Source organism: Sinocyclocheilus grahami, unplaced genomic scaffold (assembly GCF_001515645.1).
Source record: "Sinocyclocheilus grahami isolate Dianchi unplaced genomic scaffold, SAMN03320097.WGS_v1.1 scaffold56.1, whole genome shotgun sequence".
In the NCBI taxonomy this organism is placed as follows: Eukaryota; Metazoa; Chordata; class Actinopteri; order Cypriniformes; family Cyprinidae; genus Sinocyclocheilus; species Sinocyclocheilus grahami.
The window spans coordinates 71831-89671 of record NW_015505235.1 but is presented as its reverse complement, the minus strand read 5'-3'; the positions used below and the strand labels follow the sequence as shown (position 1 = coordinate 89671).

General features: G+C 37.5%; 1 protein-coding gene across 1 annotated transcript in view; it reads left to right on the top strand.

The window, feature by feature from the left end:
• Positions 1 to 17841, top strand: part of LOC107583928 (conserved oligomeric Golgi complex subunit 5-like) — a 78834-nt gene that overhangs the window by 23375 nt on the left and 37618 nt on the right. Inside the window, exon 7 of the mRNA XM_016270278.1 lies at positions 3142 to 3272. Within this exon, the coding sequence (XP_016125764.1) occupies positions 3142 to 3272 (131 nt within the window). The remainder of the gene's footprint in view (positions 1 to 3141; positions 3273 to 17841) is intronic.

The window sequence follows — 17841 nt, the reverse complement described above, 5'->3', positions numbered from 1 at the left end:
TCGCAAAAGGTTCCACTGCAATTTTGATTACTTTAATTGTGCAGCCCTAGTAGCATGGTATTCCAAACATAGCCTGAGTTACAGAATCATCGTGTCACGTTAAATCCCTGTGACCATTTGTCCTCTTAGAAAAAACATGCAACAGTTTCAGCACTTGTCATCAAAGTGCAAATGATAGAATGCTAATTGAGAGTCCCCCTTCAGTATTGTGGTTTTCTTCTAGGGCAATGTAATCATTGTTGCACTCTAGAAGGGTGAAAATGAGGTGAAATGAAATTGCGCTGCAACACAGGGATTTTTGGCAGGGATCTTGATTTTTTTTTATTGATTTTATTCTGGCTTTGGGCCTACCTGTACGAACAAGAGCCAAAGACACCCCCCTGCTTTCCTGTGTAGAAGCCACCTGTTTCCTACAGCTCTCGATCCCTCCAGATTTTGAACCACAAACTCAAGGTCGCTTCTTAGCATCTGGGTGCTACAGTATGGAGTCATTTCCTCAGCAAGATATCTGACCTCTTCTAATGAGACAGCATTGGGTTCTTTATTATCTCTTAGTTAGCAGTCGGCAAATCGAGTCGCGGAGTCGTCAGCTGGTGTGTGTGCCCTCAGAAGGCGCTAATGAGTAGATCTATGTAGTGACATTGTTCTGCTTGGTGCCACTGTATCCGTATCAGTCAGCATCTCTGACTCATGGGCTGTCTGTTCAGAGGCCTGTTCAGTATGGCACCCTGTGTTTAGAGATGCTGTTTCTTTCCCTCTCATTTACTTGCATTTACTCATTTACTTTCTTGTTCTTTATGCTTCTTGCATAAAAACATGTATTTATTAGAGATGTGTACAACAGTGTTTTACTTGCAAGAATTTTTAAATTTCACAAAGTGGATTTTCTCATGCATATTATTCTTGTGTAAAAATTATTTATTTATTAGAGATATAAACAACTACATTATTAAAATTGACTTGTCTGAAAATTGACTAAAATTGACTTGTCTGACTTTTCTCTTTGTAGCACTATGTGTTTGTCCATTCCATGGGGTCTAATGTGGATGGTAAACTCTTTAAGGAACTATTCCCATTTTATACTAATTCTGGTTCACCATTTTGACACTAAAAATTTTCTGCACACACCTTCTGAGATGATAACAGCTACTGTTTATGTCACAGTGGTCTGCTACGGTGCTTACTTCACTCATGCATAACACCTGAGAGGACAGGTGTTGTTAAATCCATGACTACCTGAATGAGCACACCTTTGTGAGTAACATCTGGTCTCCCGTGTGGAATATTTTCAGGTGTAACTGGGACGTTCATCCTCCTCCACCTGTATCCCACACCAGGAGCTGCTGCCCTACTTGCCTATGTATTCATTCCAGGGCATGCTGCTGTCTAAATAAATGCTTTGCTCTTTTCGATAAGTTTAATCAGCCCTAAGTAGGAAGCTGTCAACATGAGCATTGTTCGAGTGATTTCTGAAGCACATCTCATCTCTTTCAACAGTTTTTCATGCGTTTCACACTGAAAACCTAAATCAAGCATAATTTCCACAGCCTGCTGCGAAGATGGGTCGAGTGGCTTCCAGACCCCCTGCTTAGTGCAGACAATTGCGAAGAAGACGGTTTTCATGCTAACGGCTCAAACGGGTTCCTAGGGGTGTGCAAACACGCTCGGCCTCCATATAACACATTATCTATCACATAAACATATGACTGTTTATGAAAGAAATGGTGTTGTAAATGACTTGTCCATGGATTTATATATATATATAGGGCTTGACATTAACACCCGCCAAATGCGGGTGGATATCAGCTGTGGCGGGTAACACGGTCACTCCTACTAGCCACTTTGGCGGGTTTAATTTTATGTACAGTAACAGAGCTCGACATTAATGCTTGTCTGGGACAAGTAGATTTTTTGAAGGGGCAAGTGAAAGAAGAGAATTTTACATGCCCGACCGGACAGCTAATCTGATTAAAACATCTAATTAAGGAAGCACCGAAATTACAGTGAGCTTGATTCTGATTTTATTACATTCGGTGTAAACAGATTGATAATGGATAATCAACAGTAACAACAAGGTCGCGCCACTTGAAGCTCACGCAGCCTGTCTCAGTGAGAGAATCTCGTGGAGAAATCGAAACAAATGAATGCAACTGCACACAGAAGAAACATATAAATGTAACTTAGTTTTATTATTTATAACATACAGCCTAGTTAAGCAACATGACACGACCAAGAGAGTGAAATTTTCCCTGAAAACCACGATTGCAAATTTGACATTTTAAAGAGAGTAGTTAAAACGAGTAGTTAATTGCATTTTAGTTGAATATTTGAATTTTTATATATTGTCAACGTTGACCGTTTTTGCTCCATTTGGTTAATGAAAATAGTTCCAAACAAAGATCACAGCAGAACAGTCGCACATGTCTGAGCAACACACAGCAGTGTTTCGTTACTGAATGATTCACGTTTTTGAATTTTGAATCATTTGAGTCAATGATTCAGTGGTCCATTCATAAAGACAGGCACTTGCTTCATTCTTGAATCAGCCGTCTGAACGAATCGTTTGAAGGCATGCTTCAATGACTCATTATTTAAGATCACTTGCTGCCACCTACTGGCGATTTACATTCATAGTAGCTTATTGTTGCATTTTTTCCAACATTTCATATTTGTATATTAATATATATATATATTAAAACACCAAGCTCACAACATTATTTATGCTGTTATAATTTTACAGTGTTAATGCATTCGTGCTATATTTCAGCTACATTAAACTCTCTGTGTAAATGCATCTGAATGCCGCTCCAGTCACTTCTATTTCTTCTGCAGTGGAAAGATCAGTTTTGTAGATACTGATTTCATATGATTGGTAACAGCCCTATATTGTCTTATTATATTAAGTGAAATTATTAATAAAATGTAAGAATTTGATATGAAAGACGAGACATGCATTTAATACGGTTAGGGAAAAATTCCCTTTAAATAGGCCAAAACTGACCTGGAAATCAATTTAAATAAATTTTTGTATGCAGTATTAAACGTCATATAAAACTTAATTTCCTATATATATATATGGACGTTTTTATCAACAACAAAGCTTAAAAACCAACAAAAAATGTTTTGTTCTATCTCTTGCAGACTATCTCTCCCAAGGTGTTGATCTGTCAGGTATTGCCGTCATAGAAAATGACCTGCTGTTCATCAGTCGAGCTCGTCTGGAGGTTGAGAACCAAGCCAAACGGTTACTGGAACAGGGCATGGAAATTCAGGTAAAAATAAAACAATGTAGGGGAGAAACAAAGTACAAACTGTTGCAGAACTTGACAGCATTTTGAAAAAGCTTTCAATGTAGTTAGCTACTTGATAAATTGTATTATAGCTAACTACTTTTAAAAAAGATTTGATTTTACTTTTAAGATACTGGTGTTACTGTAGGGGTAGATTAACTGCTTTAATTTATGAGTTTGTCACTTGGCAGGCTGCAATTTCAAAATTCTCCAACACCAAATCCAAGAACTGTTTACCAGTACAAGCATCGCTGAAAATGCCCAATTTGCATTGTGTTATGAATTGTTGTCCAACATATTCCAAAACACAACCATGAATGGAATCGTTTATGTAGTTAGATGTGCGTTCATGTAGTTGCTCTTCTGTAGTATTCTTTCTGTCTCTCTCCATCTCTCCCTCAGCATGTTTCTCTGTCACACGACGCAATCACACACAGCAGATGGGCCACACTGGCCTTTTCTCCCCTGTCTACAGACACACAGGCATCACACTGAACTGTCCAGTCACATTTCAGAAATTCAGCTGCCACATGGAGCCATCTCAGGGGCTGAAAGATGCAGAATATATCTGTTTTTCAGTAAATTACCATTTTAAAATGCCTCCACAAATAATCTATGTCGCATATCATCATATGAATTCAGCTGTCATGGCCCTTTTCATGTTTTGCACATTGCACAATTTTTTTCTTTTTGATTGACAGTTTAATTTTTCTGCACGGTTTATGTAGCAAATCAATGCAGAGCTCCAGTTGGCGATGACAAGACTGTTGAAATACTGGCTACAAGGTCAAAAATTGATTGCTTTATGCATCTCTCATGGGCCATCAGCTGTCAGGTAGTTTAGGTGAAGTTGTGGGGATGAACAGCCCATAGCTGACCTGGTTCAGTCAGGTTTTGTTTGTTCCTGCATCTTTAATTGTTTCCATTGCTGGCCGCTTGGTAAAATAAGCCTCCCAGTGCCTGCCAGCTGTTTTTTTTTCTTTCAGCTGCACGAGTTGATTGTTTGATGGTCAGTCACCCCCATTTTTCACATGATGTCTCAAGGTTATTGGCTGCAGACAACGAAATGGCATTGACTACTGTGTAATCCCTTTAAATTTAGATATTGAGCAATGGAAGTTTCTGGTTATAGTGGTTGTCTTCCAAAACCTTGTGCGCTGCATTTTTGGTTATCATAGCTGCCAGTTATACTGAAACAAGGAGAGTCTCAGTGTAATGGTTAACTGTATTTAATTTCTTAAGTATCCCAAGTGAAAAATAAAAATACTAAAATGTATTTAAAGTACATTTATTTAATGCTAAGTACACTACAAGTACATTTACATATTTATGTGCTTATTAAAAATACCCTGCAATTGTACTTGGTATACTAAACTGGTATGCTTAAAGTCTGCTAAATTGGAAAAACTAATATTGTACGTAATGCACTTTAATTGTGCAGAAGTAGGGCTGAAGTCCAACTAAAGATATACTAAAGTATTTTTAATTGTGCTAAAGTGGAACTATTGTAAGTTTACTTTAGGTACACTTAAACGTTCTTGCATTTAAAGACCAATATTATTAAAAGATTGTACAATCTTCATCAGTAGTGACATTAAAACACATTTTAAGCTTAATATTAAGAAATGTGCATTGTGCACAAGTAGTACTCAAAATAAAGTTTCATTATAATTTTTATGTCAGTAAGTCTCAAGCGATATGTAAGTAAATATGTTATGAACTATACTTAGTTTGAAATAAATGTGTTGTAAATATATTACTTTTCCTTCATCTTTCTCTTTATTGTCATTGTTTTTTTTATTTTTTACAAGGGATGTTTTGATTCAATTTAAGTTAAGACTTTGCTTCTTGAGAAGTGTTACTTTTTTTGCATAGAAACCTAGTTATGAAATGTTCTTTTTTAAGGACCAGAAATCCTTTTTATCTCTTGTTCACTTCAATTAAGTGTGAACAGCTAGTTCAATCTCAGTTCTCTATATCCCATGCATCTCTAACAAGTTCCTTCTCTGCTGTCTCCCTACAACACATTCTTGTCCTATTAGCATCTCATTATAAAACCAAGCGATGCAAGAGCCCCCTGACCTCTGTTCATGTTTTTGTTGTTCTGGATCTTATCATGTAGTTCACGCCACTCCTCCACGGCCAGTCCTGCATCAGTATATTTAGAATTGTGTGGGTTACATAAGCCGCTATTCCTTAGCTCATGTGGAGAGATGGTCCTCTTCATTTCACTCTTTTAGTCTAAACAAAAAAAAAAGAGGAATTTCAATTTAAATTGTGAAATTTAACAAAGATATCTCAAATCTTTTAATGTCCTTTAATGGAAACATTCTGGGTTTAATGCAAGTTAAGCTGTATCGAGAGCATCTCATCCCTCAGTTTATAAGAACAACAGCTGTGCTTCCAGTAATGCACTTAGTGTAAAATTATGGAGCAAAGATATTTGTGCTGCTCGTATTATTTTAAATGTTGTTTTCTTGCATGTTGACAGTAGTTTAATGATTAAAAGCTTCGTAAGATTATTTTTCGAATCTTGTCTATTTTAACATTTACTCCCATACAGTGCCTTGACTTGCACTGTAAGTGCATTACTGTAAACAGTTTGTTTCTCTTTTTAAGATGAACTCGATTTCTGAAATGGCACATTTGCAAGTGAAACCATATTCATTTGAAAATAATGCAAAGGTAAACGTGATTTTGTCCAGTGGGATTTAATAGGATCAATAAAGCTGTTTTTTATTGATTAATATATTTTTTCATCATATCAGAAGAGGGTTCCTGTAATTAAGTTTTGATGAAAAGAAACAAAGAAAAACATAATCTGACTAATCGTCTTAAAGCAGCAGGAACTGTTTTCCATTTTCTTTGAAAACTTATTGGAGGATTGGAGGATTTCTTCTGTTCTTATTTGCTTTTTGGTACATAGTGCTTAGTCTATTTTTCTCCTCTAAATTTCATTAGAAACGTACAGAAGAGTGGTACTTTATATCAGTGCAATCCTGTTTTGAAAGCATCAGCTGTCTGATTCGCTGCCATATTGTCAGAAGGGCACTTGAAAGGAGAGTGTGTTTGAAGGTCAAAATTAGACATTGACGTGCAGGGAGGTAGAACAAAAAGTGTAGCCTGTATCTGCACATTCATTTCGGATGGGGTGAGAGAAGAGAAGGTCTGTTAAATTTTTTATCCACCTTGTTTCAAGTCTGTTTTTATTTCTCTTCTCATACATTTATATCAGTTGCTTAAGAGGGATGTTTTCACGCAGAAGATCGCGAGAGTTGACACTCTCGGGGGATGGAGGAGAAATCATGTTTTTTTTACCCCTTTTTCTTTTTTTAGTGTGTATGAGGGGATGAGGTTTTGGAAGTGGATTCTCATTACCGCAGTGAAGGTTTTTGCTTACTCAGCAAACATTGGTTGGAGGTCACTGAGGTGTGTGTGTGTGGTCCAAGCTGGAGATGCATACTAGGGTCTCAAAGGGCTCAAAATTCACTGTGTGGAGTCGCACAAGTGTGTCCACAGACACACATATACAAATGACTACTCTTGCCTTGGCTCCTGTCTTCCTGACCCAGAAAATCAGAGTGCTCACGAGGCCAGTGTCCTGTTTCACATGCTCGTAGGGAAATGGACATTAATGCAGCCTTTCTCGCTTACAGAAGAGAAAAAATGACAATCTCTCCATCCACAATACAGTGACCCTAAAAATGTCATTGCATTAGATTGCAAACTCAGTGTCGGTTAAAAAAATTTCCAAGCAAAACATCTCACAAAAATAAGTTTGTCCCATTTTGAAATAAGAAAATAATAGATCTTGTTGAAATTGTTGACTATGAATTGTGAAATATTAGGACACTTGAGTGGACAACTGACTTCATAAATTCACTAAAAATAAAAAAACAAGAGTTGGGAGATGTTAAAAAGCTAGTCTTTAGCGTATAGTTTGACTGCTGACCAGCACGTTCTTAGGAAATCATTCGACCAGGTTCATGCATGATCAAAAACAGTCATAAACCAAGGAAAGAACTGACCTGCTGCAGAAATAACTAGTGAAATCACAGGAGTGTGGTTCCTCCTCATAATAGATTAGGCACTGCCTGCATTGGAAGGGTGTTGATGGTGGAATCAATGACAGGAGGGAACGAATGAGTCTAGGTTTTAACTGAGTCTCTGCCGCTTTGACAGACAGATGTGCCTCTTGCCCCACCATGAGTAACTGTGTATTACATAAGCAGCCCGAGCAGAACATTGATCATGCACCCTTTAAACAATACATCACCTTTGTCCATTTCAAGAGGTCAAAAGTGCACCTGATGGTTGTCTTGCATAGATTTTTGTTCTGTTGATATAAGGTGCAGATATACAGTAGTCCACATTGCCACAATCAATTGGGTCACATTATTATTTTTCAATAGATGTTTTTCAGGATTTGCAATCATTTTATTTTTGATTTGAGGTTATGCATACTTAAAAATAAAAGTTATTTGTAACCCAGTATAAAAAAACCCAAATACATCTTTATAGTGTAAATGTAGTAGAAATGTTCTTTACACTTAGAAAAAATGGTTCTGTTAAGAACTTTTCATTGCCAGATTCTTTGGAGAACCCTAGATGGTTCTTCCATTGCATTGCTGTGAAAACCCCCTTTTGGAACCTTAATTTTTAGAGTGTATCTAAGATTGAGGTTGTTAGGATTGAAATGATTTTCATTTCTCTGCATTTGTCCATTCTGTCTGATCTGTTTAGTTTTGTCCATTGTCGTGGTGGAATGTGATTTTTGTCATCCAGAGCTTAATAGACCCATGTACCTGCAGCATGTAATGGAATTTTCTCTCACACGCTGCTGAAAAGACACAACAAAAATGTTATCCGCCTTGGGCCAAACAAATACTGACAAGAATGTTAAGTGAAATCGATTCAATGCTTCTTTTCTTTCTCTGCTGTACCACACGGCAATTTTACTTTTTTCTATGTAAATAAATGCCTTTTGCTCATGCATGATTATTTATAGACAATCTCCTGCAATTGCTAATGTGCAATCCCTGTCACTAATGATTTGATAACAGAATTTTTTTATTGTTCCTTCAGGGCTGATCTTGATGCATGACTCAAACTGTGCATAAGAGGTAGTAATCATTTAGAAATGTCTTTTTAGCACACAGTTTAGCTTGTCGCTGCATTGTTACCACAAATGGCAGGACTCAAAGCACATTTGGTATTTGTAAATGCCTGATTAGAGATGTGTGGCTTCGTTTGTGCTCCTTTGACTGCATTTTGCATGCATGCTGACATTTTAAGGTGACAGGAAATAGTGATGCTCTTTAAGCTAACGCAGTCAGGATTCAAACAGGGTTAAAATTATGTGTGTGTTCTTGAATGATCTGATCTGTCTAATATTGCAAGAGGCTTTGCATTGTTATGTGACAGATGGGTCCTTATCCCGAGAACCTGCAGCTACGTGTTTGTATATATAAGGACAGGTTTGTCAGATATGGATATGACAGCTTGCTTGTTCCAAACAAGAGAAAAAACAGTATGGTAAATCGTTTTTAATTTACTCTGAATTAAAATATCCAGCCTGTAGAGTGCAGGAGTTTAATAACTACTCACCCTCATGCATGGTTTTCAATGACGAAATTGAGTCATTCATCCTACACTCTCAAACTACTTGTATACATTAATATTTAACAATAAACTAATAATTTATAACTCTTAAGTCAATAGCTTGCAGTAACATCAATAATACCATCCTTTTTAGCTTTGCCATTTACAATGCTTTGGATGCATCAAGCAGATCATTCCTTTATAAAAGAATAAAGAAATACACAAATTTTTGCTGGTTTTAATGCACATTTTGTTTTAAATAAAAGTTTATAATGTTAGAGCTGGTTGATTTGGTTTGGAGTTTTGCTTTATGGATTTTTTTCAATGCCTGTGGTGAAAATGAATGGGGAAAATGCCAAGGTCACAAAAAAGTGGATGTCATTGTTGCACTCTATTCAAATCTCGATTAATTTTCTCATGTTTTCCAATGGGCTCAACTGTGCTGGTCACTGAAAAGGTTACGCAGTCACCCCCCTGATATTCACGGTTCATCCATTTTTTGAGGCATGTGTTTGAGTAACCTTTACATCAAAAGGAATGTCTCCCAAGACTTGAAGCTGCTAAGGAGTGAAATCATTGCTTTTGTGCGCACCTTAAGTCTTTTTTCTGTCTTTTTCTTTTGCCATCGCTGTCGCTCTCTCACATTCTTTCTCTGTTTGCTCTCTAAAGACCATGAAGATGGAATATAGATGCGCTGGATTGCTCCTATAGCTGACAAGCAGTCAGCAGGTGTGGCTTGTTCTGCCAGTATGACTGTCAGTGGAAAGAAGGCAAAAGTCTTGTTCCAAATGATCATACTACTCATATATATTTACAATATTACAATATACATGTGCTCAGTATGCCTTTTTCTCTTTATGCATTTCCATAAATGATATCCTGGCGAACACTTGTATGAATAGAATCTTACTGCTGTACAAAGCACATCAAGTCGGCACGAAATGAAAATTTACCCTATCCATTTTCTAAATGCACATTTCAAGCCTTTACATAAACACCTGATGATAATAATAATAATATAGTTTATTTTATAATAATAATAATAAATAACTTTACCTTATACAGTGCCTTTTAAAAACAGCTTCTCAAGGTGCTTTACACAGAAACAAGCAATATAAGAATAATAATACAAAAAGTTAAAACTACGATAATCAAGCAAAAGCTAACCTAAAAATCCTAACCTGTACATTTAGTTTTAAAAAAAAAAGTTTTGACCTTGTAATGGTCAAATAAAATGTCATAACAGGGTCTTTTGGTGAAAAATTTGACTTCTCTCTGGTGATATAGGAAGTAGACCCAACGCAGATCTCGTGGGAGCGGGTGGTTTTACCTTTACTGCGGTCGGGAGTGGGCAGTCAAAAAAAATATAGAACAGATCCCGCAGTCCCAACAATTACTTTACACGTTTTCTAGTAATGGCTAGAAATTCAGTGGTCCCTCAGAACTCTAGTATGAAGGACTTCTCCAATCATTTAGTCCCTGCATAAATCCCTGCAAACTCATGTTCGTCTGCCTCCATTTTTGAGTGCCACGGCCACATCTCAACATCCAGTCAGCATCCAATGTACAGAAACAAGACCCAATCCTACAATTTTTCAATTCAATAATCTGATACACATGTATGGAAAAAAAGACCTGTCACTGCTTCCATTTCATTGCGACCCTAAACTAGTCTAAACCGGGCATGTCTGACGCTGGGAGATGAGCAGGCCAACCTGCTAAGCCAGCTAAGACCAACAAGCCACTGTAGACTGGATTAAAGCTTTATTTTTCAGCAGGGTTGTGTATGATGTATTGAAAGAATACTGGTACACTGTTACAGATCAGAGGCCTGTTAGCAACTGGCTCCCATGTGTGCTGATTAGCGCTTCTCGTTCTCGCACGTCGACTTCTCTCACCCATTACCCATCAGTAACACATTACTGCCAAGCACCCACCTGACAAATTACTGTTACCATGGAGACCATATGCACATGCTTTTTAACATCCCTTCTGCCTGGTGTCCGTTCTTCACAATTAAAAACATCACACAAAGGTTAAAAGCACAAAGATGCCGCAGTTTATTTATATTTTATTTATATTCTTGAATCTTGAATCTTGCACTTGATCAGTGATAGTATCTACCATATTTTGATGTGTACCATGTTACTGACTGATTATCACTGGTTTGTATACTGTGATACCATATCCTGGTATCCTGCTAGTATCGATAAATATGCTATTTGCATGGTTTGTTAATACTCTATTCCAGCACCATTCAAGTACCTTGATATATGAGTATGTAAAATCAGATTAAGATTTTGGCTTGGTGGATGATAAAATAGGTGATAAATCCATAGATTTGCATTGTAGGAGGTACTCTTATGACTAAGTCGTCACCATTCTTTTGTGCGCAAGTGTCTTTGTCTGAACAAGTTTTCTGCTTTCACAAGATTGAATAGATATTTTATTTATGGTTATGCATGTCCATCTTTTTTTCAGTAGGTTAACCTGCACTCTTGAATTAGCACTGAACAAATATATGAGGGCACATAATGGGAATGTATTCCAATTTTTAATAACACTTAAAAGGATCACTAAAAGATGTTTGTTAAATTTGGGTTACACTGACATAAAAGAAATGACATATGATACAAGATGCATTTAACCTCAGGTCTTAAAAAAATTTAATTTCCTTTTAATGCCGGTGCAAATCAAAGTTTTTTTATCGCTGAAAATTTTCTCTCTCATTAGTTATGCTGAGCACACCTCATCTTTCACCTTTCTCCTTTCCATAATCATCAGTTCTCTCCCAAATTGAGTTAATTTCTTCCTGGTCTGGCATTGCAGTGACATTTACCAAGTGCGTCTTAAAAGGCTTTAATCGGTCTTTGTCGTGTTTGTTTTTGAGTTGCTGTGGAAACACGACACGTAAATGAATGTCTAAGTGATCCATCATCTTTTCACTTTTTCCTCACACTCAAAGTCTCACTTTCACCCTTTCTCTGTTCAGCAGTACTCTTGCATGGCCATGACACTTTTCTAAGTGTGAGAAAACGAACTCTGCATGTTCCTATGGGCTATTGTCAGCCATGTTTGTTGTTGTTTTTGGATTGGGAAAGACCTGACCAAAAAAAGAAAAATAAATGTCCCTGTATGTTCCATAGAATTCATGTCATTCTCATATTGGCTGGGTCATTTGTGCTATGCAGTACTTTCTATTACTTCTAAAAACTTAAAACATATTGTGTTGTAACTTAAGGAAGTATTTATACAAAAGATTTAGCAGACTTTGAAATGACAATGAAACAATGAAAGTAAGTATTTGATGTTTTGAGCTGTCTCATGATTATATACTTGATTATTTCCACCCTATTCATTTTATTGCCATTTGTGTAAACTAATAACTAAAAAAAACTATCCATTGCACAAGGAATTGACAGTTAAAGCGGTCATGATGCGATTTCAAGTTTTCCTTTCTCTGTGGAGTGTTACAAGCTGTTCGTGAATAGATAAGATCCCTAAAGTTGCAAAGACTCAAACCCAAAGAGATATTCTTTATAAAAGTTAAGACTTGTCCACGCCCTCCTAAAATGCCTCGTTTAAACACGCCCCCACATGTCTATGTCACTATGTGGGAAGATTTGCATAACACCGCCCAAATGTTCACGCAGAGAAAGAAGGCATAACTTTATTGTTGCTGCCGCCACCGCCATGTTGTGAAGATGCTGTGTGTTTCGTTGCGAAAGCGAAAATACTTTGTTTGGCCTTCCAAAAGAGGACACGACTAGAAATCAGTGGTTAAGTTGTATTTACAACACTGTTCCAGAACAGTTCAACCCAAATATTCAGATGTGTGCAGCGCATTTTATGGAGGACTGTTTCCTGATGCTGGTAGAGTAGACTACAGTGCCGTCTGTTCTGACTCACAGACAGTAAGTATGTTTTTTATATTTAAAGGATTTGCCACTGATGATTCAAATGTGAGTTTTGGGCAGTGTAGAGTAGCGCTTGTTGTTCGTCATTTCTCCGATCACAAATGCAGACATGGTTTTATGTTTATGCGGCGAGATGCAACGCAATGTGTAAAAAGACAGTATAAGTCATTATAATCCGTAATTATGTCCCCACTGGATGCAACAAAGGCCTCGTTTATAATGGGTTTTAATGTTTTTGTCTCGTCGCTCCGGCCGGACAGGGCATCACAGTATGGTGAGGGGCATAACATTTCCGTCACACGCTTGAGGTATTCGGCCAATCACAACGCACTGGATAGCTGGCCAATCAGAGCACACCTCGCTTTTCAGACCGATGAGCTTTGTAAAAATCGACGCCTTTCAGAAATGCGGGGCATAGAGGAGAAACAATGTGTTTTTTTAAACCTTAAACTGCATAAACATTTAATTACACCAAATACACAAAAGAATGTTCTTTTTAGCAACATCATATGACCCCTTTAATTTAGTTTTCAATTTGATTATTTGTTTAGTTTTATATATTTTTTTGTTAATCTTTAAAAATCTTGATATATTATCATCTATGATTTTATTATCTGTAATGTTACCAAGCAGGCTGAAATCGCTTGCTAATACTTACTGATGATGTTTGTGCAATTGTTTTCCCACCCATAATTACGTCACTTCTTGAAGGAAGTTTTATCTAATGTGATTTTTGTCTTTAAAAATTACCAGTTATTTGTATTTTATTTGTATGTACATATAACATTTAATCCAATATTACATTGCATATAATGGGCACATGGAAATGTTCTCATAGTAGGAATTACTATTGGGCACCGCATGTGGGCAAAGACCCCTGGTGTCATCTACTTATCTGCTATTGGTTGGTTTGACAAATATCCGGACTGAGTCTTCCATATGGTGACAAAATAAACACAGCCAGAAGCTAATGACACTGGCATGGTGACCAGGTGTTTTTATGAAAGGAAGCAATTGGCTGGAAATGTACTGTACCCCTATGTGATGGGCAAACTCTCACCATGTTTCTGTTGAGGTGGCATACTTGATATCATTGCCAGTTCCCTTTTTTGGCTGTGTTTTTTTTTCTCAATGTGGATTTCTCCAGAGAAAGAACATCTACCTGAAGCATTCATGCAGGACGAGGGTTGACCGAATTTAATTCTACCAGGCAGGAGAGAATTTGATCAAGCCCCCACACGGTGTCTGTAATATAGGTGATACCATCAGTGTGGTATAGTTATTACAGGCCCAGGTAGGATACATGATGTAGGCAGGTAGGATTGTGATAGTGACCCAAGGATGATCTACCACATCTACTTCTTAGCATCCCACACCATCTTGTTTACCTTATGTGACCCAGTTTCTTCCACCAGGTTAAACACTAATACATCAGCTTGTAGTTACTCTTATAAACCACCTCTGAGAGGAATATGAAAGTTACCAATGCCATCAAAGAACAAATACAAGAAGCAGTAAGATGCTTTTTCACATGCATTTTGTCTCCTACGTTCCCCTGGAGAAACACGCCTAAATCTCAAGATGGCAAAAAATAACATTGGCACATCTCAAACCTCCTTATACATATGATCTGTAGGATTCAGATACAGTGATGTGTTTGCCAAGCATGCCACCTGCCTTTTGCAATTATGTAAGAGCCTTTTGGATCTGCATTATGGTACAGATAAACATGCAGTGCCTTGCCACAAAGATGGCAAGACCGTTTCTGACCTTCACTGTTTATGAGGGGTTATCTGATCTAAACATATTCATTTCAGTATGAAATGTAATTCTCCCAAGAAACATATCAAGAAAGGGCGCTACACCCTACTCAAGTTCATGCGATCCCTTGGACAGAATGAATTTAGCATCTGCCGGACAGCGGACGAAGTGAGACCGGCATTGACAAAACTAAACACGCTTTATAAGATTTCCCACTCTTTGCAACAATAGCCCACAACATGCAAGCCAATCTAATCAACATGGAACCGAGGTGTATTTTTAGTTGCATTTCACCTTCCCAGTGATGGCTGTCTATTTTCCCAATCAAAAATTGGTCTCTTCTACAGTTTGAGCTAAAAAAGGATTAGCCCAAATATGTTTTTCTCCCTCTTGCCAGTAAAGAAAGTGATTGTTGGCCACCTGTTCCAGCTAAGTGCTAATTATTGGAACAAAAGCTTAGTGCTTGCCTGGATGTGAGTAATGTAAAAACACCTCATTCACGGCAGTTGGTGGCTAGCCATCCTGGGTCACCGGCTTGCACTGAGCTGATCAAATCCATCTCCACGGTGACTGTGCATGTCCCTGCTAAACCATTATCCCTCCGCAGTTCAGGGTAAATGAGGGCTAGCGCATTACATGCTGCGAGTGAACCTGCTGCAAGCAATTAGGTCTCTCCCAATCCTCTGTTTTCCTTTGTCTGTGATTCACATCTGTTCTTTGACAACTACACTCACTGTTGCATAAGTGACAACATATGATTTATGCTGCTGGACAACAGACAATTTTGGCTCGATTTTTGAATGTTTCAGCTACAGCTGAGCAGTACAGATAAAACAATTATACCACTGTATTTTTCAGCAACAACAGATATTAAATGCCACAAGTCGATGGACAATTTTTTGCAGTTTAAATGTATCATACTGTATCATACGGTGGCTGAGAGAGCTCAACTTAAGAAAACACATGCAAATAGAAAATTACGAAAGCAAATGATGAAAACATCAGTTTGACAACACATATGAGCTGCAAATACTCACAACACAATCAAATACAGAAATGTGCTGCAAGTAGCACAGACCACAATGGAACCCTTACGGAAATGAACAATGGTTTTACTACAAATAAAACCAAAAAACTATGGTTACTTGTAGTTAAACCATGATAACCACAAATGAACCATGGTTTTGTTACACTAACCATTGTTTAACCATGATATTTGTAGTCAAACTGGTTATACAAATGGTAGTCAATATGCCACAAAAACCATGGTTAGTGTAGCAAAACCATGGTTAATTTATAAAAAATTAACCATGTTTTATTGTAGTAAAAGTGTAGTAACCATGGTTTTTGGCATATTGGTTACCATTTGTATAACCACAGTTTTACTACACATACCATGGTTAAACTATGGTTAATATAGCATAACCATGGTTAATTTATGGTTACCATGGTTTAACTATATTAACCATGTTTTTTTGGTTTTATTTGTAGTAAAACCATAGTTAATTTTCATAAGGGAATTACCATATAGTATTAACCATGTTTATTTTATTATTATTATTTAAATAGTAAAACCATGGTTAATTTTCTTAAGAGAAGTTGTAAAAGTGAGTTAGCCAGCTTACATAATGTTTCACAGTTACAGTAATTGTGTTTTTCGTCAGCTTATTTAGGCAAATGATATCCAAAAAAGCTAAGGAATCATGTGATCAGGGTGTTAAAATGAACAAAAATCTCACCTTTCAGAGTAGACATTGATAAGCATGCCCAAGCCTGGTTCATCACTTGTTGCGCTTCCCTTAAATATTTCCGATGGGTCTGTACGTATTTGTAGAGCGTTTCTGTATTTGGTTGTGTTGCGAGTATTTGCAGCACGTGTTGTCAAACAGATGTTGTTCTCTTAATTTGCTGGTGTTTTTTTCTATTTGCATGTGTTTTTTTCATTTGCTGTGCGTTGAGCTCTTTCGGCCACCGTAGTATTAAAAAAAAATTTGTCTATAGCTCTCATACTTACACATGTTATCTTCATGGTGTTTAAAGTCTCAAAATGTGATTTAGCGTCTTGTGGCCCTGCAGCAGGCAAGCTGAAAAAGGCACCAATGCTTTGCAATTTTTTCTCAGTACAGGGACCGCTTTTCCCATTTGGTCTTACTTCTTAAGATCATAAGTAGCTACAAAAACAATGCAGCCACTAGTGTATCAGAAATCGGAACAGCCCCTCACCAACACCTGTAATGAGATCACAAGGTATTGCTGTTTCTTTTTGTACGTACTATAGTCAGTGAGTCCCTTGGGTTTTTCAATGTTGCAGTGCATAAAACCTAAGTGCTTCAATCAAATTGACTCTTTAAAAATTAACTTTCATCTTGATACATCCGTTTTGTACATCAACCCAATCTTTTTGCAGTTGTTTAGAATATTAGAGTGGAACCTCTTTCACAATTGTGCACATTTCTCTTAAAAGGGATGAAATTCAGAACTCAGAGAAGCTGTTGCAGCCCTGTCCTCAGTTTTAGCCTTCACTTCAAGTGGACTTGAAGACAGCATGAGGGAAGCAATGTGTGTCCATCATTTGAGTGATTAGAGCTTGAAAACGCTGATTGCCACCAAGTACTTAGCCACCACTGATGGCTTTATCCTACCACTCCTGCCTGTTACACTCAATCTGTGCACCATTAGTCAAGCACATAGACAAAAAGGGTAGATTTACTGGATTATCACTTTCTATCATCTGTTCTTTTTTTTATTTTTGTTTTTTTAAAGCACATGCACATATCCATTCACCTACAGTTTTACGTGTACCGTTTGGGAAAGAGACTGGGCCATGCATCTTTGATCCACTGGGATTAGATTGAAGTTGGACGGGGTCTTGAATCGGTTGTAATGCTTGGCGCTTTCATCCTGGAAGATTAAATTAAAGGCAGGATCAGAGATCAGGACCGTCTTGTAGAAGCTGCTTTGAATGCAGCATTGGAGAGCTTCCTGTTTTGCGTTTTAAACTCCAATGTCTTGTAGTCACTGCTAAACTGAGACAGTTGAATTTAAATAATTTGAATTTGACCTACTTTCCTAACATGTGCTCTGGTGTTGAGCGCAGTGACGTCAATCGGTGGCTCTCGCAGCAAGTGCTGCGCACAGTCTGTGATCCCCTCATGCGGACAAGACTAGTCTCAGGTGTAAATTTGACTTGGAACTGAAGATGCGAATGTAAAGAGTTTGGTGGGTCAGGCATATTTTAATGCATTTAGGTTTCTGTGTGTCAGTGGCCTGCT